The sequence below is a fragment of the Perna viridis genome, chromosome 12 (genome assembly GCF_037379345.1).
Source record: "Perna viridis isolate PV_CMFRI_1.1 ecotype Kerala chromosome 12, ASM3737934v1, whole genome shotgun sequence".
NCBI lineage: Eukaryota > Metazoa > Mollusca > Bivalvia > Mytilida > Mytilidae > Perna > Perna viridis.
Window position 1 is genome coordinate 1,044,695 of NC_142456.1, and position 24,238 is coordinate 1,068,932.

Below are 24,238 nucleotides of genomic sequence, written 5' to 3' on the forward strand. Positions count from 1 at the left end.
AACCATATGGTAACCATATGATAATCATTTGACAATTATATGATTCTCATATGGTATTTTTTGTCTGAAAACATATGATAATCATATGTTGGCGAGAAATATATGATTATCAATTGATAATCATGAGATAAACATATGCAAACATATAATAATCATATGGTGCTCTACTTATTTGATAAACATATGATGCAAACCATGTGATTTGCATTGTGGCACGTTTGCCTTTTGTACTTCTTTTTTGAATACAATCTGTAAACTGTGAAGTTACTTATGTTTGGTGTTATCATTTGTCGTAGTTGGTACACATTGTGTTTGAAGTCAGAGTCACGAAATCGTGCGTTAGAATTAATCATCTTTGTTTTAACAAAATTATTTTTACTATTTGAGAATGTAAATTTACAACTAAGTCATTACATGAAAGATTGTGTACAATACCGTGCATAACAAAAGCTTCAAAACTTTTCATTTATAGAATATACACCATCTTCCATTTTTTATGAGCAGCTCGGTGGTTATTTTTGGAAAAACGGAGGACGCTTACTCTTTCAGTGACCTGGTTAATGTTCCCAGTTTCTCATTTATTTTGTAGCTTTGTACGTTTTTTACGTTGTTTTGTGTTTTTGTTGTGTGTGTCTGTTTTCCATGTCTGTTATTTTTACCTGGATTACATTTAATGTCCGCTAGAACTAGGTTTCTTTGATTACTCTTTCACATCCCATCGATAAAACTCTTAACTATTAATTCAAAGCTAAGAAAATTTCAATTCAATTTACTTTAAACAATTGTTTTCAATACAAAGAGAAGCAATATTGATTAGTTGACACATTTGTTGCAATTCAAAAATCAGTAAACAAAACTTATATTTCTTTTATATCTACCCATAAATGATATAAAGGAAACATCCTGTTTTAAATAAGTTTTCAACCTTCGGAGCAACCTGTATTGATTATACAAAATTTAAGATTAAATAAATGCATTCTGTTTATATTTCAATATTCCGTATCACTTATAGAATCGTAATTGTTTAATACACAAATGAATAAAACAGGATGAAGAGAAGTATAAAGAATTTACAAAAAGTGAAAAAAAGGTAAGAAAAATGAATAAAATAATATTTTAAAAAAAGATAAAACATGAATTTATCCGATTTCATTTTTGCTAATGTGAAATAAGTAAATAGTTTTTTTATCCGGAAATACAATACTTCCTGCTTATCTTAAAACCTACGGTTGCATAGAATTTGAGTTTCTGCATCAGTAGATCGTTGCATTCAACAACTGGTTTTGAATAACAGCTCAAATACATACAACAAAAGTCGATCAAATAATAACAAACATTTTTTATTTGGTGATTTGATTGCTGGCATGATTAAATCAACATCAGTAATACTGATATAATATTACAAACATGGTCTGATATTCATATTTAAAACATTTTAATAAAACACTTAAATTTTTTCCACTTGCTGTACTAAGAGTAATCAAGAGAACATAGGTTATTGCGGTAATCAAAAGAATGTAATCCAGGGACAAAGATCAGACATGCAAGACAGACATACACAACAAAGAACATAAAGTAACTAAAATCATACATACAAAGTAACAAAAGCTAATGAGCAACTCGGACTCTAACTAAAAACTGGGAGCATGGACAAGGTGTACCGGTACGGTAAGCGTCCTCTGTTTTTTCTAGAAACTATTATCTAAATGTACCTTTGATTTTGTGGTATTTTCCTCGTTTTTTGGCACAAGAGAAAGGTATAAAGAAAATTGCATTGGTCAAAACATTATCGGTTAATCGGAGGATTAATGTTTGTTAATAAGAACATGTTGTTAAATAGAACAAAAAGTAAAACACCAACCAACCCAACCCAAATATTAAACAAGCCGAAAAGCTAATAACTGGGATGAATCACCAAGGTATAACAAAAAGATCAACAGTTCCGGGCAATAAAGGGTCTTATTTGCCTAAAATCCATCCGAAAATTAATCATAAAGCTTTGAATGATTTAATTGTGAATTTCAAGACTTGAATACATCACAAATGAGAAAGCATAAATATTTATGATAATTCTTGCATATAAAGAACAGAAATATTGCTTGAAGTTTACCAATATTTAGATATTCTGTCAAATTTTGTACTTTTTGGTAACTTTCTGGTCATATTTTTGCAAGGAAATGGCGTCCACATCGAAGAAACATATTTTGTGAATACATTCATTATTAAATAGTTTATCATATATAAACAAAAATATAAAGTTGTTTCTTGTATATGGACATAGTTTTCTGAATGTAAATACATCCGAAAAAAAAATTACAATTTTCAGTATACGTCACCTAAGTTACATGATGTCTCCATAGATGGTCTCCTTCCTTTCATACAAAAACCTCTTGTACTTCATCACATTAAAACCAAACTTTATTCTATACCTCTCACTCTACCACACTCCCTTTACAAAACAAGTCTTGACACTCCTGTTTCTGACCCCACCTAATCATTATACAGACTTGTTGCCATCATTGTGGATATTGGTTTCCACAGACTCTTTAAACCAGTTTGTGTGAAAAGTCAAGATGAAGAAAAACGATCATGTCTTCCACTACCGTTTGTCAACAAAGGTATAGATGCAATTAATTTGGCTAACATTCTCCATCACAAAAACGTTACCAACAAAATTCCCTGATATTTCAAAGACAATTCCATACCAATTATTTCATATTCCTATACTTCACCCATTGCATCCAAACTTTTCAATTATAAAAGGCTATTACAGAACCTCGAGATTGAGGACTTCAAGGCTAAACCACCTGAATGTTCTTGCAAAACCACTCCATTCAAATATGGTCCTTCTGGTCACGTCGTTACGGGAGATTTAACCATTATCGAAAACAAATCTCGGCGTAATATCCTTTCTAAAGGTCCCAAGTACCGTGAACCACGCTCCATAAATTGGAATTTTAACTTTAAAGTTCTTATGGATGCCTTCGAAGACTATGCAAGAAAATGGATAAAACGAGAACAAGAAGACATTGATGCTCTGTCAGAGTGGTTAAAGGTCGTGAGGTCTTTAATTTTGAAACGAACGAAAGTTTTAAGTAGGTCAATGAGTGCCAATGCTACATCAGTTTTCAAAGACCCCGATGTAGCAAAAACATTGTCTACTATACATGACAAATATGTTGTCGTACCAGCATAAAAAGCCCAAAACAACAGTGTTTTTGTCTGTAAAACGTTTTATATCTATTGTTTATTATCAGAGGTAGACGTAGAAAATAATAACAGTGATAAGACCCATACTGCTACCACCCTCTCCAAAATAGAGATTGTGGAAAACCATAAATCTGTGCTATCCTCTTTTGGTCTCTCTACCAACGACGATGATTGTGATTTACCGTCTATGTACTGGATTCCTAAACTCCACAAGAATCCATACAAACAATGTACCACCAAACCTCTTTCGAAACTTTTAACTTCTATACTCACAACTGTCAAAGAGGGTCTGCAGTCCTACCACAACACTTGTTACTCCAGTAGTGGTATTTATTCAATGTGGATCCTGAAAAATTCGAAAGATCTTTTTGAGACAATCAGTTCAAGACTATTATCAGAATATAATTACATTAAAACCTATGATTATACATGTTATTATTGTCATGCCAATAATTTGTCCACCATTATATATATAAATATATATCACAAAGTTCTTCTGGATCGTTTACTAGGTGGCCCTGATTGTTCTGGTACATCTATACCTAAATCTTTCAACCTCTTCTCAAATATATAGTTCTTGGTAGAGATTCCTCATACTTTGTAAGAAATAATTCCAAATCATCTTCCAAATATACAGAGGAAGATGTTTACAAAATGCTGGAATTTTTAATCGACAACATATTTGTCCAGTGTGGTGGACGTGTTTTTCAACAAACGGTCGGCATTCCAATGTGAACAAATTGTGCTCCTTTACTTGCTGACCTATTCCTTAACTCTTATGAGGCTGACTTTATTGCTGACCTGATCAAAAAGAACGAATATCGTTTGGCTAGATCCTTCAATCTCAGTTTCCACTATATAGATGACGTATTATCTTTAAACAATCCTAACGTCGGGGATTTGATACATCGCATCCACCCAAAAGAATTTGAGATAAAGGATACTACAGACACTGTGAAGTCAGCCTTGAACAGATGGGCAAAGAGACTCTTAAGTATTTGTTTCTCATCTCTTATATCATTCATTTTATGAACATCAAGTTATAAAATGAAGGTCTTTACTGTCCAAGTTAAAATAGTAACTACAGAAAATTAATTTGTAGTCTTTATGAAAATCCATCATCTATAATCGTTTATTAGATACAGAATATGCCGTAACTACGCACACTTTTTGTACCGCGCTAAACGTCTCAAAATTAGACTTCTGGAACAGGGTCATGTTGCTACAAGATTGACGTCATCGCTACAGAAGTGTTATGGTCGTAATTATGAATTGATTGATTGATCCGGTGTATCCATCTGCACTATGAAAATAGATTTGTTCAATATGTCATGTTTTTACCCCGTACTTGACTTTATATAAGCAACTCGATGGGTGTTTTTAGAAAAGCAGAGGACGATTTCCCTCTTCCGATGCACCTGATCCATGCTTCCATGCGTTTAGTGATGTCTAAGTTGTTTACTTATGTTTCATTGTACGAATTATTTTGTTTTTTATGTTCTTTGTTTTGTGTGTCTGTTTTTTCCTGTCTGGTCTTTGTTCCTATATTAATTTGTTTGATTTCTGCTAGAATCTTGGTTCCATTGATTACTCTTTCAAATTATTAGGATTATTTATAGTAAGAGCATTGTCTACATATCGATATGTGAAATTAAACGATCTAGCCTCTTTAATCTGTTTCTAACTTTCACAAAAATTTTGAAAGAACCTCGATTCATAAGAATAATCACATTGGCTGAGAAAGGGGCACAATTAATCCCTATTTGAATACCGATAGTTACAATCCATTTATGCTGGTACAGTATTATTTGATCGAATATAATTATCTTGCAGAACGCTTACCTTTGTGATATTCATTTACCATCTTGTTATTGGTTCTGAAGTCATGGTTCATTTCTGGTCAAATAATTAATAATTAATATGACACAATCAAATCAGACAATTCAGGAAAAAAACAACGACAAATAAAGCAGAACAAATAAACAAAAAACAAAACCATCAAAACAAAACAAAAACAAGCGACATAAAACAAACAACATTAACGAACAATTTTTGTATTTGACAATTCCTAGATTCCTAGATAAGTAGTATTACGTTATGTGTTAGGTGTAAGCAGAATTTGACGATATGTGAACGGATAGGACAGTAGGACAGGCTATTGAACTAATGAATGAATTTTTGTAGTCAACATTACCAAATAACGACAAAATATAGAAAACGAATACTGATACAGGAGAACCGACTTTCAAATTAGCATTCAAGCCTTTGACTTTCAAATTCTAAGCTTATCACATACACAATGTTTAAAACAAATTACAATGAACATCATCATAAAAATATTGGATAAAAGCAAAAGAGACGAAACAGTTGATAATTTCTAAAACTAAAAACCAGATGCTACATATCAAAAAAAAAAAGAAAAACATAACCCCCCCCCAAAAAAAAAAAAAAAAAAACAAAAAAAAAAAAAAAAACAAACAAACCAAACGAAACAAAACAGAAAAAAAAAACCCCAAAAATTAGTGAAAAAAACAAAGATGAAACAGAAACAAAGATATGGTATATGTTAAATTGTTTTCACAACACATGATTTTAATAACAATAAATGTGAGTCAATTGTCCCTGAGTCTGATACCTATTATTGTTATTTTGGTAGATAATCATAATCAGTGAAGTATACTTTATCATTGTACTTTTACCATCATTCTATTGTAATTAAGTAATGATAAATGATGGATTAGAGTTATTACCCTTTTCACAGTAAAAATTCTTTGCAGTAAGAATTAAAGGTAGTTCTACCTAACCGTATTTGTTTTTTTTTTCAAACAACTTGAAATACATTGCTTTACTTATCATGTGATATGAGCCAGGTCTAACCTGTTAAAATATAGATTTAGAGAAGCCTTATCACTAGATATATCAACTTTCATACTTATGGAAACGCCCTATATATACGCTTGTTAAATTGGGACAGCTTGTCCCTGGCCGTGTTGTCCATCATGTTTACCTTTTTTTGCACCATTCAATATACAACAGAGCACTACTTTCAACTTAAGTCGGACCGTCGGTCAAATGTTTAATTTGTTTTGATTAGCGTGAAGAGGATTTCGAGAATTATTTTTACAAACTAGGGGTCTATTTCACGTGAAAAGGTACACCCTGACAATACTTGCCATGCAAAAAGGTCTTTACGTTCATCCATTGCACCAAAAGATCCAAACGTTTTTGTTTGTATTCAACTGAAATTAAATTAAAGTCAGAGGAGGTTGGTTTCCTGCAATTGTTCAGAAAGTTTGATCTCTCTACATTTTTTGTTCTCATAGTCGAATACATAATTGACACATTTAAGTACAATAACACAACAATATTTTCAGAATCAAGAAGGAAGTGCTTAAGTTATATTTCAATTTTTTTATTCATGTAATTGCTTTAGTTACCTGGTTGATTCAATTTCAGAAATCAGTTTTCAAATCATTTTTCAAAGCGACATTTTTTTAGGACTTCCCAAAAATAATCCTGTCAAATGACAGGATAATGTCATATATATCTTCGATCTTTTAATTACAGTATGAACATCAGCTGAAGTTTGGATGATTACTTTTTAATAGGAGAAAATCAGTTCACCTTTGATCTTTTTTATATGAAACACTTTTGTTCAGATAAATTGAACACGTTGATCATTATCTATTTTGAAGATAACAGTGATACAGTACAGACGTTTATAACTAATCAATAATTCAACAGTTTTGAAAATAATTGGATTTGTTTTTTTGTTTTTTGTTTGTTTGTTTTTTTTTATAACTGTCTCCTTTGAAAGTGAATACGAAGTAAGAATTTTTATTTGAAGGAAAGAAAGATAGGCCGAGCTATACTTAATATATTTATGATTGTATAGTAAGTATCATCTCAGCCAGTGGGAAAACACGGTTTGAAAAAAAACCTACAGGCTTGAAAGCTTAATTTGACTATTTGCACCATCATAATCAAGGAAAAAATACAAGACTGGTAAACTGAAAATGAACATTTCAAAGGCAGATAACTCTGTCAAAACCTACTTTTTCTATCATTCTATTAAAAATTTTCTGAGCAAATCCAGTGCTGCAGAGATCAAATAATGGTCATTTCAAATTGAAAAAGCGTCCCTGAGTAAAATGATATTAACGGATCGGTGGGTACCTAACAGGCATGTTTCTAATTTTTCCCATTCTTACATGATTCCTTCAAATTTTAAACTTACACTTCAATAATAATGTCATATTGCATCCAAACATTACTTCACATTGTACCACAATCTTGTCATACAAAGAAATCTAAGGGCATATTGCAAACATTAGATAAAACTCGCTTAGGAGACTGCCACATTGGACGCGGGTAAAACAAATCCTTAGGGCATCTTGCACTAGTTTTTGAGATAGAAACTTTTCTGTCAATCACAGTGTGGTAAAGAACAAACTTTTGTTATAACCGTAACATCAATAGCATTACGGTTATCATCGAAGAGGCAAACTTTACAGTGAAGGTATCTTAACCAAAAGGAGAGGTGCAATTCTTTCAATATTGATTAGGAGATTATAAAACAACCATCCACCAAAAATCAAGCAACGAGCAATTTAACTTCTACAGGTCACCACATGATATACAATGATGGGCAATGCCAATAATATAAACTACTTTGTAAAAGGCCCCAGACTAAATGAAGTAAAAAATCGACCTAATCAAAATAAAAGAATAATCAAGGGAACCAAGTTATAGCAGTAATCAAAAGAATGTAATCCAGGGACAAAGACCAAATATGGAAAACAGACATACAAAACAATGAACAAAAAGCAACTAAAATCATACATACAAAGTCACAAAAGCAAATGAGCACTTGGAAGCATGGACCAGGTGCACCGGTAGGGTACGCGTTCTCTGCTTTTCTAGAAACACCCGCCGAGTTGCTCATAAAAATTTCAAGTCCGTGGTAGACGAAAGAGGAAAGGATATCCATGACACGTTGAACAAATCAGTTTTCATGGCGCAGATTTGTACATCATAACGATCCACGAGTTCATGATGACCATAAAACTTCTGTAGTGATGACTTCAATCTTGTAGCAACACAGCCCTGTTCCAGATTTCTAGCGCAATACAAAATGTTTGCGTAGTTTCGGCAAGCTGTGGCATAACGTACGAGTTGTGATATGAACACTCCATACGCAGATGCTGAAGGGATGTTGCCACAGATGAGAGGAAAGTTGACAATTCTGAATGAAAAATCATCACGTTTGTCGTAAAGTTTGGTCAATGGATTTTTAAGTGTAGGTCAAGATATGAGATTTACTTCACAGTTTCTGTAGTATCCCTTATCGCAAGTTCTTTGGAATAGATGCGATGTATCAAATCCCCGAAATTAGGATTGTTTAAAGATAATACGTCATCTATATAGCGGAAACTGAGATTAAAGGATATAGCTAAACGTTGTTCTTTCTTTCTGATCAGATCAGCTATAAAGTCAACTTCATAAAAGTGAAGGAATAGGTCAGCAAGTAGAGGAGCATAATTTGTTCCCGGTGGAATGCCGACCGTTTGTTGAAAAACGCGTCCACCACTCTGGACAAATATGCTGTCGATTAAATATTCCAGCATTTTTACAATGTATAAGGAATTTTTCCCAAGAAATATATATTTGTATTATATTTTTTGGAAAAAAAACAACGATGAATAATGATTTTAAGTCGGGATTTTAATTGAGTATGGGGAATAGAAGTATACAGTGTTGAAAAATCATAGGTCTCAATGCTATTATATTCTGATAAAAGTCTTTATCTGATCGTCTCCAAAAGATCTTTCGATTTTTTTAGGATCCACATTGAATTAATACACTATGGGAGTAGTAAGTGCTGTGGTAGGACTGCAGACCCTCTTTGACAGTTGTGAGTATAAAAGTTAAAAGTTTTGGAAGAGTTTGGTGGTACATTTAGCAGATCCAGCTATGTAACCTTGTTTGTATGGATTCTTGTGGAGTTCAGGAATCCAGTACATAGACGGTAAATCACAATCATCGTCGTTGGTAGAGAGACCAAAAGAGGATAGCACAGATTTATGGTTTTCCACAATCTCTTCTGTTGAGAGTGTGGTAGCAGTATAATTCTTATCACTGCTATTATTTTCTAAGTCTACCTCTGATAATAAACATTGTATGTAAAACGTTTTGCAGACAAAAACAATGTTGATTTTGGCTTTGTCTGCTGGTACGTCAACATATTTGTCATGTATAATGGACAATGTTTTTTGCTACATCGGGGTCTTTGAAAACTGATGTATCCTTGGCACTCATTGACCTACTTAATGCTTTCATTCGTTTCAAAATTAAAGACCTCACGGCTTTTAACCACTCTGACAGAGAATTATTGTCTTTTTGTTCTGGTTTTATCACTTTTCTTGCGTAGTCCTCCATGGCATCCATAAGAACTTTAAAGTTATAATTCCAATTTATGGAGCGTGGTTCACGGTACTTGGAACCTTTAGAAATGATATTACACAGAGTTTCGTTTTCGATGAAGAACAAATATCCCGTAACGACGTGACCGGATTTGAATGGAGATTTTTTTACAAGAACAGTCAGTTGGTCAATCTCGAAGATCTACAATAGCCTTTTATTATTGAAAATTTTGGATGTAATGGGTGAAGTATAGGAATATAAAATAATTGGTATGGATTTGTCTTTGAAATATGGAGAAATTTTGTTGGTAACGTTTTTGTAATGGAGGATGTTAGCCAAATTAATGACATCTATACCTTTGTTGACAAAAAATGTTGATACACTGTCGGGAATTTGGTGGTATTTATTCCCGAACGATGACCGCTAATTCTTTTGTTTTGATGGTTCAAATGTAAAACGAATAACAATGAACATGAAAAGAAGCAACGACAATGGTGGTTTGAAAAGTATATTATACTATTTGTATTGTTATTGAAATTACTCTTACTTTGAAATATTCTGTATCTTTATAATTTTATTTTTTAGCTAATGCGAATATCGGCAAAAACAAATAAGGTGGAGTCTGTAGTGGGATAATTAAAATATTAAAGCTGCATTAGCTGTCATGTTCGTCATTTGTAATTGATTTAGATGATAAAACATCTAATTACCCATCAATGATTAATAAAATAAAATTATAATTAATAACATCTTATTTCATCATATTTAGAGTAAAATGCATTTGAAAAATGCAAAGTAATTTCATTGATACAAGTCATTATATTATTGAACTATGATATGATTTGAAAAAATAAATTAATATAAAATATCTACTTTCAAGTATAGGATAAAATAAATCCTTTCTCTCCAGGCCTGGGCATTTAATCTTACCCTACCGGTACACCTGGATGATTTCAATGCATAAACACAGGATGGCAGTGTGATTTAAAATTGTAACAGCGAACCGTAATGGTGTATGCAATTAAAAACTGATTTGTTGGTATGATGTTTAGCTTTGGAGTAATATCATGTATTGACTAACGTTGGAATATTAGCCTAAATATGATCAAACCTGCCAATACAATACCAAATACAAAAGTGCACCTATATGGGATTTAGCCGTCCGATACAGCTTTTACCGTCCTATACGTCATATTAGTCTGACTATATCAGTCTATGTACTGAAATAAGGAGAACGAATATGGTAAAGTATATGTCAAAGAGACAACAATCCTACCGAGATGAAAAATACCAGCTCAAGGCCACCTGCTGGATTCCAGAAAAATGTCAGCTCAAGGCCACCCGTTGGTCTTCAGAAAAAATGTCAGCTCAGTGCAACCTTTTGGTCTTCAATAAAAGACGAGGAAACCTTCACACCACAGGGCAGCCTGCAGGTGGCCCAAAACAACATGATACACAGTTACTTCAAAACGTTGCCCCTGTAGACTCCATCAAGATAAATAGATAAAAAGAACAAAGTAAAACTAAAAAATACATACAGAGACCAGAAAGTCTTGACTTGGGACATGCACAAAAATACGGGGGATGTAAAAGTACTTTGGCATGATTGCAACCTTCCCCTTTAAAGTCTGTCCACTGTGGAAAAAATATTACACAATTTAACACATATAAAATAAGTTAAATAAAGTCAGAGCCTCTTGTAAAGAGACTGATTGTACATTTCACAAATGCACAAACAAAGAACTACTAGCATTTAACTGACATACCATTTCCAGACCAGTTAAAACCTACAAAATATGTTATGTATTCATCGTATGTAATATCAATCCCAATTCTTCCAAACCTCTTTCAAAGCTTTTAACTTCTATACTCACAACTGTCAAAGAGGGTCTGCAGTCCTACCACAACACTTGTTACTCCAGTAGTGGTATTAATTCAATGTTGTTCCTGCAAAATTCGAATTATCTTCTGGAGACAATCAGTTGAAGACTATTATCTGAATATACTATGATTTTTCAACACTATATACTTCTATACCATACTCAGTTAAAATTCCAACATAAAAACATTATATATCGTTGTTTTTCCAAAAAAGATGGTACACCTAGATACAAATATATAGTTCTTGGTAGAGATTCCTCATACTTTGTAAGAAATAATTCCAAATCATCTTCCAAATATACAGATATGTGTACAAAATGCTGGAATTTTTAATCGACAACATATTTGTCCAGTGTGGTGGACATGTTTTTCAACAAACGGTCGGCATTCCAATGTGAACAAATTGTGCTCCTTTACTTGCTGACCTATTCCTTCACTCTCATGAGGCTGAATTTATAGCTGATTTGATCAGAAAGAAAGAATATTGTTTTGCTAGATCCTTCAATCTCAGTTTCCGCTATAAAGATGACATTATCTTTAAGCAATCCTAATTTCGGGGATTTGATACATGTATCCATCTGCACCATGACAACTGATTTATTCAACGGATCATAGTTTTTTTTCTTTCCTCGTTCGTCTACCCTCTTCTGTTTTTCTAGAAACACCCGCCGAGTTGCCCATAAAAACGGACTTGACTTGTTATAAGCAACTCGGCGGGTGTTTCTAGAAAAGCAGAGAACGCGTACCCTACCGGTGCACCTGGTCCATGCTTCCAAGTTGTCATTTGCCTTTGTTACTTTGTATGTATGATTTTAGTTACTTTATGTTCTTTGTTGTGCAAGTCTGTTTTCCATGTCTGGTCTTTGTCCCTGGATTACATTCCTTTGATTACCGCTATAACATTGGTTCCCTTGATTACTCTTCCAATGCAGGGTTGAGAACCAAAACACATCATTAGTTATACAAAAAGGACACAACCAATAAAATCATGACGAAACAATAATGCTTTGAAATATATTGTGTTAATTTCTATCAAATGTTTTACAGAATCCTTTTTATAACATTGGTAAATTGTGTAAGAGGAACATTTTGAAGATAATAAAATCTGCAGAAGATTTCTTCTTTTCAAGAACTAATGATTATTGTAGAAACCTATGACCTTATTCCATACCACATCATCTGATATTGTTTAGAGTGACCTGATTAATTTGTCTCCGAGTTTTATTGATTTCAATATTTTATTTGCATATCAAATGTATAAAATTTCTAATCAACAAAAGTTCATTATCTTATTGTATTGTACTAGGTCCACGTATAATATTTGAAGTAGGAAATACATTTACGGATCAATGTGAAGATGAGTTTAACATAGAATTTAATTTAATAAATTGAGGAAAGAGGAAACACATTTTGTACATGAATCAATTTGAAAACGACACTGCCGTAATATTTACAAAATAACATATGCAATTTAAATCTGATTAATTGTAAAGCGCCTCAAAACATCGATATTTCTTTTCATAGAATAAGGTAATACCAAAAGGTATTAAGTTCATTTGAAAGAAAAAAAATTAAAAAGATCCTCCAGTGTATTACGATTAAAAAATCTGGAAACCTTACCGATAAAAAATAAACCAACAGCAAAACAGATAATAATAATAATAATAATAATAATAATAATAATAACTGACCGCACGAACAGAAGAAGCAAGAATCAAGAAACCAAGACTAAAGGTAAATCATAAGAAGATATTTCAAGGGTAAAAACTTAACAGAGAAAATATACACTCAAAACAAATATCATGAAATAACCAAAAAAACTGTGATTAAAGAATCTTCCTAAAAGGTGTACCTTCTTTTAAATCAGATGAGGTATAAAATCAGTCTCCCCAGAGTGAAGGGATAAATTAACGAGTAGCGGAGCACAATTTGTGTCGATTAGAATGCTGATCATCTGTTGAAAAACGCAGTCAGCACACTGGAAAAAGCATGAAGTCGATCTAAATTCCTTAATTTTGCTAAAAAAAGTTGATAACGACTTAGTATTGTGCAAGTCACATCAGAGCAAAAGTATAACATCAACAGACAAAATTTTTCTGCTTTATTTTTCACCAGAATAAAATTTCAAACAACTTTGCGCCATCCGGATTTTACAAATCTATAATTTACACGAGAGTCGTTGGTGAAGCAGGACATGCTTATGTTTGCTAAATATTTGATGTAACTTCCGTCTTTTAGTAGAACTGCATATTGCCAGTACGTTTATTTATTGTATACTGTTTTTCCACATTTTCTTCACACTTAATATGTAATTTATTTTGTTCCCTATATCGTGTATGTCTCTGCTTTCTGTTATCACATGTTGGTCAAGTACCTCGATTTGAATATGTCTGAATTAGTCTTTTATGTTGGTTAGTCTGTATGTGTTTGTCTATATTGTTGATAAAGTCCTAATACGCAGTGGGCGATTAACTAAACTATACTATAAACAACTTCCTTATGCGATAAATCCAATGGTAAAAATATGTATAGAAAAGTAAGTTTCCCTGTTGTTCCTCTTTCTTGGTATTCTGTATCACATCAAGTTAATAGAGATAACCTTTACTTACATATTGGATGGTAGTAACTTTTTTACACCGTATAACATCCACATTCCCCATTTTGTCTATCCCCATCCCGATAGTACAATGATATAGTTTATATTTATATTATTAAATTGATATTTTTGTTTTTACATTCACTAATATTCAAAATTTTATTTTTAATTTAATTCAATATATTTTGTCATTTATGTAAACAATCTTAAATTCAGTTATTCCATTGTTCTCTATTTAAAATCTACATCTTCCTAAACACTATCCCATATAATGGGTTTGCCCCATGCGATTATTGTAGGTTCTTAGAATCAGTGATTTTTCCAGCGCTCGTCCTTTTCGTCATTGACGAAAGACTTTTCAGAATGACGAAATAATTTATGATGAGTTCGTTACCAGAAACCTTTGAAAGAACAAAAAACATCAAAATCTGTAATCGAATGGTATTTGAGTTATTTTTTAGTATTTGAACATCATTCAGACAGAAAATTCACTATTTTAATTGTATGACTTGTATTTATTAGTGTTTGGTAATGCACAAGTCGTTACAATTAGACATGTGCAACAGGGTTATGTTGCTAAAAGATTGAAGTCATCACTGTAGTCCTAACGCGTGGATCATTATGGTGTATCCGATGTGAACCGATAATTTACTTTGTCTTAGTTTTTCTTTACTCTTTCTAATACCTCGGATGTGATATTAATCAGTAACTCGGCAGGTATTTCTAGAAAATCAGAAGACGCTTACCCTACCGTTGCAGCTAGTTCATGCTTCAAGTTGTCTTATCATGTAATGTTCTTTGTTTTGTGTGTTTATTTTTTTTATTTACCTTTAAACATCTCAGTAGTAAGCCTTATTTTGGTAGAAAACATAAAAACAATTTGTCATCACTGAATAACCACTTCAAAAAGTAATATATTCTTGATTTATATGACTTATTAAACTTACAGAGCACATGTACATTTTTAAAAAAACAAAAAACAAAAAACAAAAAAAAAAAAAAAAAAAAAAAAAAAAAAAAAAAAAAAAAAAACAAAAAAAAAAAAACATTTCCACTATTTTTGTTAGGTCTTCTATTTCGTTGCAGTTTGTTTTCGATTGCATTAATTGAATAGCCCAACATTGTCACGTCATTTAGCTAGCTCGTTAAGATCAATCATTGCTTTGAATTTCTCGTTAAGAAAACCAATATAGCATTAATGATATAACATTCAAAGGTTTATATAAAGCTTTAATGATTATCAAGTTCTTTACGTACAATAATCACACAATAACATGTTGATCAACGCTAAGGTCCTAGGACTATCAACTATGATTTTTAATATTATCATGTTTTCATTCAATGGGAAGATATTGGCGGCTTTGTACACCAAATGTATCAACACCTCTTTAGTGTCGTACGTCCAAACGCCTGTACATACCGTCGGATGTACAACATTATTACATGGAATTACCGAATGCAATCATAATCTGAACTGTGATTTAGTTTCGAAGAACGCAAATCGATGTTCTTTCTTCAGTAAGGGCAGTAAATCTGTCGTATGTAATCGGGAATTATTAGGAAATGTTAAGTCGGCAAAATTTGCACCTCGTAAGTAAACATGTAAATTATATACCTAAATGATGACTACAATTTAGAACTGGATATCGCCAATAACCGCCTCTCGTGTTACCATGGCCTTGTATGTTAATGCTTTGGTATGTGAAATTTTTATGTACAGTTATCATGCACACAATTTTCCTTTATTTTTTATAGAAAGAATTATATTATCAACACAATGCCGAAATATTTCTTCATTCGATCTCCACATCTCCGGTAATAAAACAACCAAGAAAATAGAAAACACGTATGAATATAAAAAAAAAACCTGTTTAGCTGAAATTAGATTAAAGCATGTTACTCTTTTTAAGAGTAATTTGGCGGGTGTTTCCAGAAAAGCAGAGGATGCTTACCCTACCGGTTCACCTGGTCCATGCTCCCAGTTTTTAGTGGAGTCCGAGTTGCTCATTTACTTTTGTTATTTTGTATGTATGATTTTAGTTATTTTATGTTCTTTGTTGTGTATGTCTGTTTTCCATGTGGGGTCTTTGTCCCTGGATTACATTCTTTTGATTACCGCTAAAACATTGGTTCCCTTTAGGAAGCTACGTTAAAATCAACCAAATATAAAATGAAATCGCCATAAATTAAAATAAATCTACCAGAAAATTAGCACCGGATTTTAGAAAAAAATTATAACTTTTTTCTTTATTTTCATTACAAACGCTGATTAAAGTACTACTAAAACACCAACCAACCAACCAAACAAACGAAAACAAAACAAAACAAAGCAAATCTTATTGGCTGTTACTACAAATTGCATCACCGCATTACCGCGGGTTTTTGTCAGTTATGTGAGTGTAGCCGTTAAATGTTGTGAGAAGTTAGAACATATACCAATATCAAGTTTCAAGGCATATTTAACCGGTTTTGAAACGTAATTGTAAAATTTAGTATAGTAGAGTCCACTATACTTAAATTTGTATTTTTTATTAGACTACTTGACTATGAAATGTATTATGCATATATAAACTGTCCCTTAAATATGTCTTTTAACAGTTTACGATGTATGGAAAGTAATAGGACAAATATATCTACATATAACACCTGAAACATTCAAATGTGATCAAGGACAGGTAAGACTGTATGTAGGAATTTTAAATAAAATAATAAATGAAAAATAAATAAAAAAATAAAATTAATAATATTAAAAGAAAATAACATCGGCTAAAAAATATATAAGAATTACCTTATTTCTCAATTCGTTACAAAATTCAAGTGCTTGGCAAATGTATTTGTGTTTATGAGAGAGTAATCAAGGGAACCAAGGTTATAGCGGTAATCAAAAGAATGTATTCCAGGGACAAAAACCAGACATGGAAAACAGACATTCACAACAAAGAACATAAAGTAACTAAAATCATACATACAAAGTAACAAAAGTAAATGAGCAACTCGGACTCCACTAAAAACTGGGAGCATGGACCAAGTGCAGCGGTAGGGTAAGCATCCTCTGCTTTTCTAGAATAATGGAATGATGAAGGTCAATTTATAATCAATCTTTGCGTCAGTCATGATGTACTGCGTGTTACTGTTTGTAAATTATCGATATGTAGTTGTATTATTCATTTTCTTTTCGTCAAAGTAAAACAAATCAAAGTGTACCATTAAAAAATGTGTATGTACAAATTTTACATACAACTAAAAGACATTGTACTCATAACTCAAAATAAACGAACGTTGTATCCGTACTTATTGAAATAAATAATGTCTTTTCTTTTCTATTAGCCAGATTTCACACATCCTGTCAAGTTCGTTAGAAATACTTTTCTCTCGGCATTTGATTGGTTAATATACTGATTGTCTTAGACTCCATATTGAATTATCATGATGAGGTGCTTTATTTCGTAAATTCAAGATACTTTTCTTGTTTTCTTATTTTAAATTTGCTTTCTGACGATAATAATGAAGAATTGAGTCTAAATTTGATTGATTATCTTTCTTTCCGAATGCGTGTAACGGCAACAGGTTTAATTCACATTCGTTTTTTAACTATTGCCATTTTCATGCAAATTGGCTTTTTTTCTTGAGAAATATTTTTTCATATACTTTAAATCTCGACAAGCCTAATAAACTCACTATCGATGAAGATTCTATATGTCCAAATTGTACTGACATATATATTTCGAATATTTTATGTTTTTTTGTTGTATGTGTTTTCCATGTACTGTCTTTGTCCCTGCATTACATTCTTTCCGATAGATTCTGGTTTGCCGTGAATACTAACGTACTGTTCTAGAGTAGTATTGAACAAACCGATCGACCATTCCATGCCAAATATTAAGTTTTGATAGAGATGTTGCCAGCTCTTTACGTATACTATCATGTTGCGTTAATTCTAGCAGATACATTTAAATGATATGATATTAGAAGTTAATAACCTCGACCAATTTCGCGAATTGGTCTCATTCTGACGCGATGGTACCTGAAGTAAGATCGTTCCTGGTAATTGTTTCTAGTAAAGTAGAGAAGTCTTACCCTACCAATGCACTTGGTCCATGCTCCCAATATTATAGAATCCTTATTTACTTTTATTTCTTTGCAGTTGTTATTGTGATTATTACATTTTCTGTGTTGTGTGTCTATTTTCACTGGCAAGTCTTTATCCGTGATATTCTTTGAGTTCCGCACGAATCTTGGTTCCCTAAATTACTCCCTCATAACGTTTTTTTAGGTTGATATGAGTCATTTCCGTGCAGTGAGTTGTGGTTTATTTACATTAACATAAATGTTTACATCTTAGTTGTGTGTATGTGACCCGTTTAAAAAATTACTATTGATAAAACAATTTTTTCAAATCTTATTTAAGGCACGGTTTTAGCTGTTTTACTGTAGTAATGTTACATTCGGTCACAAATTCATGATCTAGATACACTAGTGCCGGTATTTTACCCTCTCGCATCTCTCAATGCACGTGGCTAACCTTGTTTTGAATACCACAATTACATCTATACCCTAGGTACAAAAACAACTTTCGTCAAATTAAAGTGTTATTATGTTAAATTTATTTCGTGTTACTTAGTCTAGCATTATAAGTTTAGGCAATACCAATTTCAAACAAATATAATATATCTTTGTTTTTGTTTAGGAAGTCTGTAATTCTATTGGTGGTATCATGGCAGAGTTTCGTAGCGTTGCAGAGATGGAAAATGCTTATAAATTTGTCAGAGGTGTAGATATTAAGTAGATATGAAGATGTAATAAATTGTTATTGGTATTTCATAAAACATAAATTAATGACTGTTTAATGACCCAGGGTAAGGGACACAACTCTTGCAAATCATTGGAATGATTGTATTCAGCATTTTACATTAATCTCTTGTAAACATCAAAGTAACTTGGACTGATTGCATTCTGTTTCAAGTTTGATATGCTTTGATGAAATTGAATATGATACTAACATATCTTTGATTTCAAGAATTATGTCCCTTACCGTAGGTCAACCTCCTTAAAGCAATGATCAAAATAAAAGTTATAACTATACAGCATATAGCCAATATAAGTTACAGTTACAGTAATCAATGTGATGTAAGACATAGTTTGCTAAAACAAATATGTTAAAATCCAATTTGGATAACGCATGTAAGTCATGTGGCTTATTTCCAATTGGTTCCTATTTTGTCATTCATCTAACTTAACATATGGTAAAAAGTAAAGGTATATTATGACTTAGGCAGGTTGATATGACAATTAACATTAGAATCATCCAGTAAGAAAACTAATCCTAAGACATCAATTTTTATTTGATATTTCCTTCACTCTTATGAGGCTGACTTTATAGCTAATCTGATCCGAAAGAAAGAACATTGTTCAACTATATCTTTTAATCTCAGTTTCCGCAATATAGATGACGTATTATCGTTAAACAATCCTTATTTCGGGGATTTGACATTGACACCGTTTACACCAAAGAGATAACGGATACTACAGACACTGTGAAATCTGCCTCATATCCTGACCTACACTTAGAGACTGAAGAAAAACTATTGATCAAACTTAACGACAAATGTGATGAGTTTTCATTCAGCATTGTCAACTTTTCTTTCATCTGTGGCACCATCTTTTCAGCACCTGCGTATTCATATCAAAACTCATACGTTATGCAAGAGTTTGCCGTAACTACGCAGGCCTTTTGTAAGACTTCCTACAATTAGGCTTCTGGAATAGGGTTATGTTGCTACAAGGTTGAAGTCATCACTACAGACGTTTTATGGTCGTTATCATGAACTTGTGGATCGTTACGATGTATCCATGAAAACTGTTTTCCCTACGCTTACCATAAAGGTGCACCTGGTCCATGCTCCCAGTTTTTAGTGGAGACCGAGTTGCTTATTTTCTTTTGTTACTTTGTATGTATGGTTTTGGTTGATTTGTGTTCTTTGTTGTGTGTGTCTGTTTTCCATGTCGGGTCTTTGTCCCTTGATTACATTCTTTTGATTACCGCTATAACCTTGGTTCCCTTGATTACTCTTCCTTTCCTCTTTCCTCTACTCCGGACTTTTACTTTTTTATGAGCAACTCGGCGGGTATTTCTTCCGGTGCTCCTGGTCTATGATTATTTATTTAAGTTCCAATCTTTAATATTATTATAATAAAACGTAATTATTTGCTGATCTTTGATAAGTGGTACCCTAAACTTGAATTCACTTGATCCTGTCAAATGTTAATGACAATCTTTGACTCTTGCAATATTTTCCTGCATATAAGGTGAACTTTTGTCATAACATATTTTATGTACACGGTTCAACATGAGTTGTCTCACTCTACTCTCTGCATCTAAGATGCATAAACTATCAATAATATCACAGTCTACAAAAGCTCTTGACTCATATTCTTTATAAGTCAAATACACTTGTTTTGGTAAATTTGATCTTTTGCAGTAATTTTTACACATTGAATCATACCAGGAGAAGCAAGCATTATCAAAATGACATTGTATTAGAGCTGACACTAATATTTTCTTGAATTTCCTGGCAACCATTGACCCTGTTGGTATAAGAATTATAAGAACGTCAGTCGTGCATTGATTTATTTAATGGTATTTTTGAAAATTATTTCCCCTGAAAGAAATTTATCAGTATTAAGGCCCAAATATTTCAAGTTTTTTTGTGAAAAAATAATGTGATTGTAAAAGATGACACTGAATGTGTTTACTTCTGAAAATTTCGTTTTGAACAAAAGAGAACTTACTCTGATTACCTAAATGCAATGCCAGTTTGTTACCTATCCGCCACTGGCTACAAGACTGCAGTTATTTTCTAAGGCCATCAGACATCACATCAGGATTCCTATATAATATGTGATACCATCAGCATATAATGATAATTTACATTCTTAACTCGTTGACATATCATTTACATAGAATCAGACTAATAACGACCTTCGGATGCTTTTTTGAGGAACACCCTAGGGTATATTTTGAAATCTTGTGTCTACACCATTTACATTAAATTAACCTATTATAGAAAAAACCATTTTGTTGCATTGACAACTGTAACTTTAAGTTCATAACATAAAATGTTGCGATCGATTGTATCAAAGGCTTTCTGAGGATCAAGCATTACCATACCAGTGCATAGCCCTTTGGATGATACATATGAACAACAATGTCATCGCAATATGTCAGAGTTTTATATAAAAGTTAATGAATGCATATGCAACGTATCTCTTGATAAATACCAAGAAATAAACATTTCATTTTCCTTTGTTAAACATTGCAATGAAATGCAATTAACGAAAAGCAAGTATAATGAAAAAAAAATACACAATTCATAATTACTTGAAGTACTAATTTTTATCATAATGCGGATCTGTCAATTGATGAGGTAATGTATTGTTGAAAAAACTGGCCAAACAACTGATAAAGTTTTGTTCTTGAATTTCTATATGATAACGTAACGGTAGACCTTTCTTTGATCTATATTATTGAGATCATACATGTTTTGCATCTGGTCCATGCTCCCAGTTTTTAGTAGAGTCCAAGTTACTCATTGACTTTTGTTACTTTTTGTGTATTATTTTAGTTACTTTATGTTCCTTGCTGTATTTGTCTATTTTCCATGTCTGGTCTTTGTCCCTGAATTACATTCTTTTGATTTCCGCTACAATTTTAATGCCCTAGATTACACTTGAACATTTACTTTCAAAACAAATCAAGCAAATCTATCAAAATGAAAGGCGTTAACTCTTGCGAGAATTTCATACACAATCTATACATTTTTACCAAAAAAATGCAACAACCGAATGGCAACACTTGTACAATGTTGTTTCAAACTTATTCAAGGTGATGTCTTTGTTGGAGGAGAATACGTCAATGACACATATCGATGGAAATCCACTGGAGAGACATTAAACACCAGCCTATGGGCTCCTTATCAGCCAAGTAGTCAAGAAAAGTGTATCCAACTATGGCAGAAGTGGGGCGGACTAGATGACACATCTGCTCGGAAGTATAAACGAGTTTTATGTGAAAAGGTTTTTACATTTTTTTTTAATCACATAAAATTATATAAAACACATATTATGCATTATTAGACAAAATAAATGCTCGTATAATTCAGGGCATTACCGATAGGGCATGCCTTGGTGTATAACATGCTGCATAATCTTCATGTTTTTCAATGCGGGACAAACTACATTACTCAATAAGTTTTAGAGCATTTACCCATGTCACCCTACACATATTCACTGGAGTTGCATTTCTGCCTGTTTACAAACATAAAAGTACATTGCTTGTTCGTATTTATAGTAAAACATATTACCTTGAGTTGTAAAATGATAAAAGTATCTGATCTATTTATTTAATTTTCGTATGAACCATGGTTTATTTCTATGACAAAGCTGCCCTTATTTCATTACAAACATCAAAATTTGCGTTTCGTTTGAAAATTAAAAAATAGAACTGAACAGACAATAAAGAGTGGTTCGGTTCGTTATCCTTACAATAAGGCATACAGATAAAACAAGATTCTGCTTCAAAAAGTCCGGTTATGTATATGTAAAGATTTTACTCCTCTAAAGAAAGCAATAGTACACCTTATCTCTCAGGGAAGATTTGAGTAGAACTGAAAGGGTAACCAAGGAACCAAGATTCTAGCGGATTTCAGAAGAATGTAATCCAGAGACAAAGACCAGACATGGAAAACAGACAAATACAACAAAGAACATAAAGTAACTGAACTAATACAAACAAAGTAACAAAAGTAAATGAGCAACTGGAACTCCACTAAAAACTAGTAGCATGGACCAAGTGCAGCGGTAGGGTCAGCGTCCTCTGGTTTTCTGGAAACACCCGCTGAGTTGCTCATAAACAGTCAAGTCTGGGGTTGACAAAAAAGGAAAGGAAAACTTTGGCAAGGTGAACAAATCAGTTTTCTATGTTTTCATGGCGTGATGAATACATCGAAACGATCCAAGATACTGCATAAGGTATTTGAGAATGCTTACATCAACGTAAAAAGAACTTCTGATCTACAAAAGTATTGTTAATAATGTAGTGGGTATAAAGTCTTTCTTTTCATTTAAGTAAGTGTAAGGATGCAAATATAATATAATGAGACAGAGGATTGGGTAACAATAATTCACAGAAGAAGTCTTGACTCAGCAAAGAGCATCATAAATACTACAAATTTACACACACACACACACACACACACACACACACACACACACACACACACACACACACACCAAACAAACCTGAAGAATGCATGGGCAACCCTGGCTCCACCTATTTCTGTTAATAGGTAAGGAAAATATTTTATGAATGTCTTGAGTACAAAAATACAAAATAAATGTAGAAACTGGTTGTAAAATTTTCAAAGGTTTGCCTTCAAAAAAGGGGAAAAGAATATGTTCACATTTATAACTCTCTTCCAATATTAATTCTTCATTTATTTTTGTTGCAGAGAAGTCCATAGTAAAAAAGAACTTAAAAGATGCCATTACAGCTGAGAGTAGATTCAGTTTAGATCATTTTAAGATCTTTTGTTCTTTTTACTCTGTAACAGGCACAGAAAAATTGGTCATAACTGTAACGAAAGTCTGCGCCATCTTGCAAAATAAAAGTTATGATATTCAAAATATATTTTCTCTCGTATTCGAATGAAAAAGTCCATGCTATTTATAATTGACGATCTCCAGGTTAAGAAGACTTTACGAGACATCGATCTTCATAATGAAGTCCAGTGGACAAAGCTTTTAAAACATCTTTTTTGTATGCAAATGAAAGTCTTTAAATGGGAAAAGTTTCTAAAATTAACATTTTCACTCAGCGCTAGTACTATACCTAAGAAGAGCATTATCAATGTCTTCTCAAACGCCTTTGTTAGTTTGTTCGCTGATCTGTCGTCCATGTATTTGATATTAAGACTTCATAAGTGTTTTCGTAAGAATTTCACAAATTGGATATCAAAACCGGGCGCAAAACGTCTTATTTATATGGTCATAAAAGTGAAGGATGAACTTCCAAAGAACATATGGGTTATTTTTTTCTGGTAACCCTACTTCTGGTTATTTTATCGAAACATT

At 32.5% G+C, this 24,238-nt stretch overlaps 1 protein-coding gene across 1 annotated transcript; it reads left to right on the forward strand.

The window, feature by feature from the left end:
• The first annotated feature begins 15,376 nt into the window (after positions 1-15,376).
• On the forward strand, positions 15,377-23,752 carry LOC148600688 (uncharacterized). Its single transcript, XM_088556224.1, has 5 exons — positions 15,377-15,700; positions 16,709-16,785; positions 18,798-18,879; positions 21,993-22,183; positions 23,617-23,752. Exons 1-5 carry the CDS (start codon positions 15,385-15,387, stop codon positions 23,626-23,628), a joined length of 678 nt encoding a protein of 225 aa, XP_088412350.1. The 5' UTR covers positions 15,377-15,384; the 3' UTR covers positions 23,629-23,752.
• Positions 23,753-24,238: the final 486 nt, after the last annotated feature.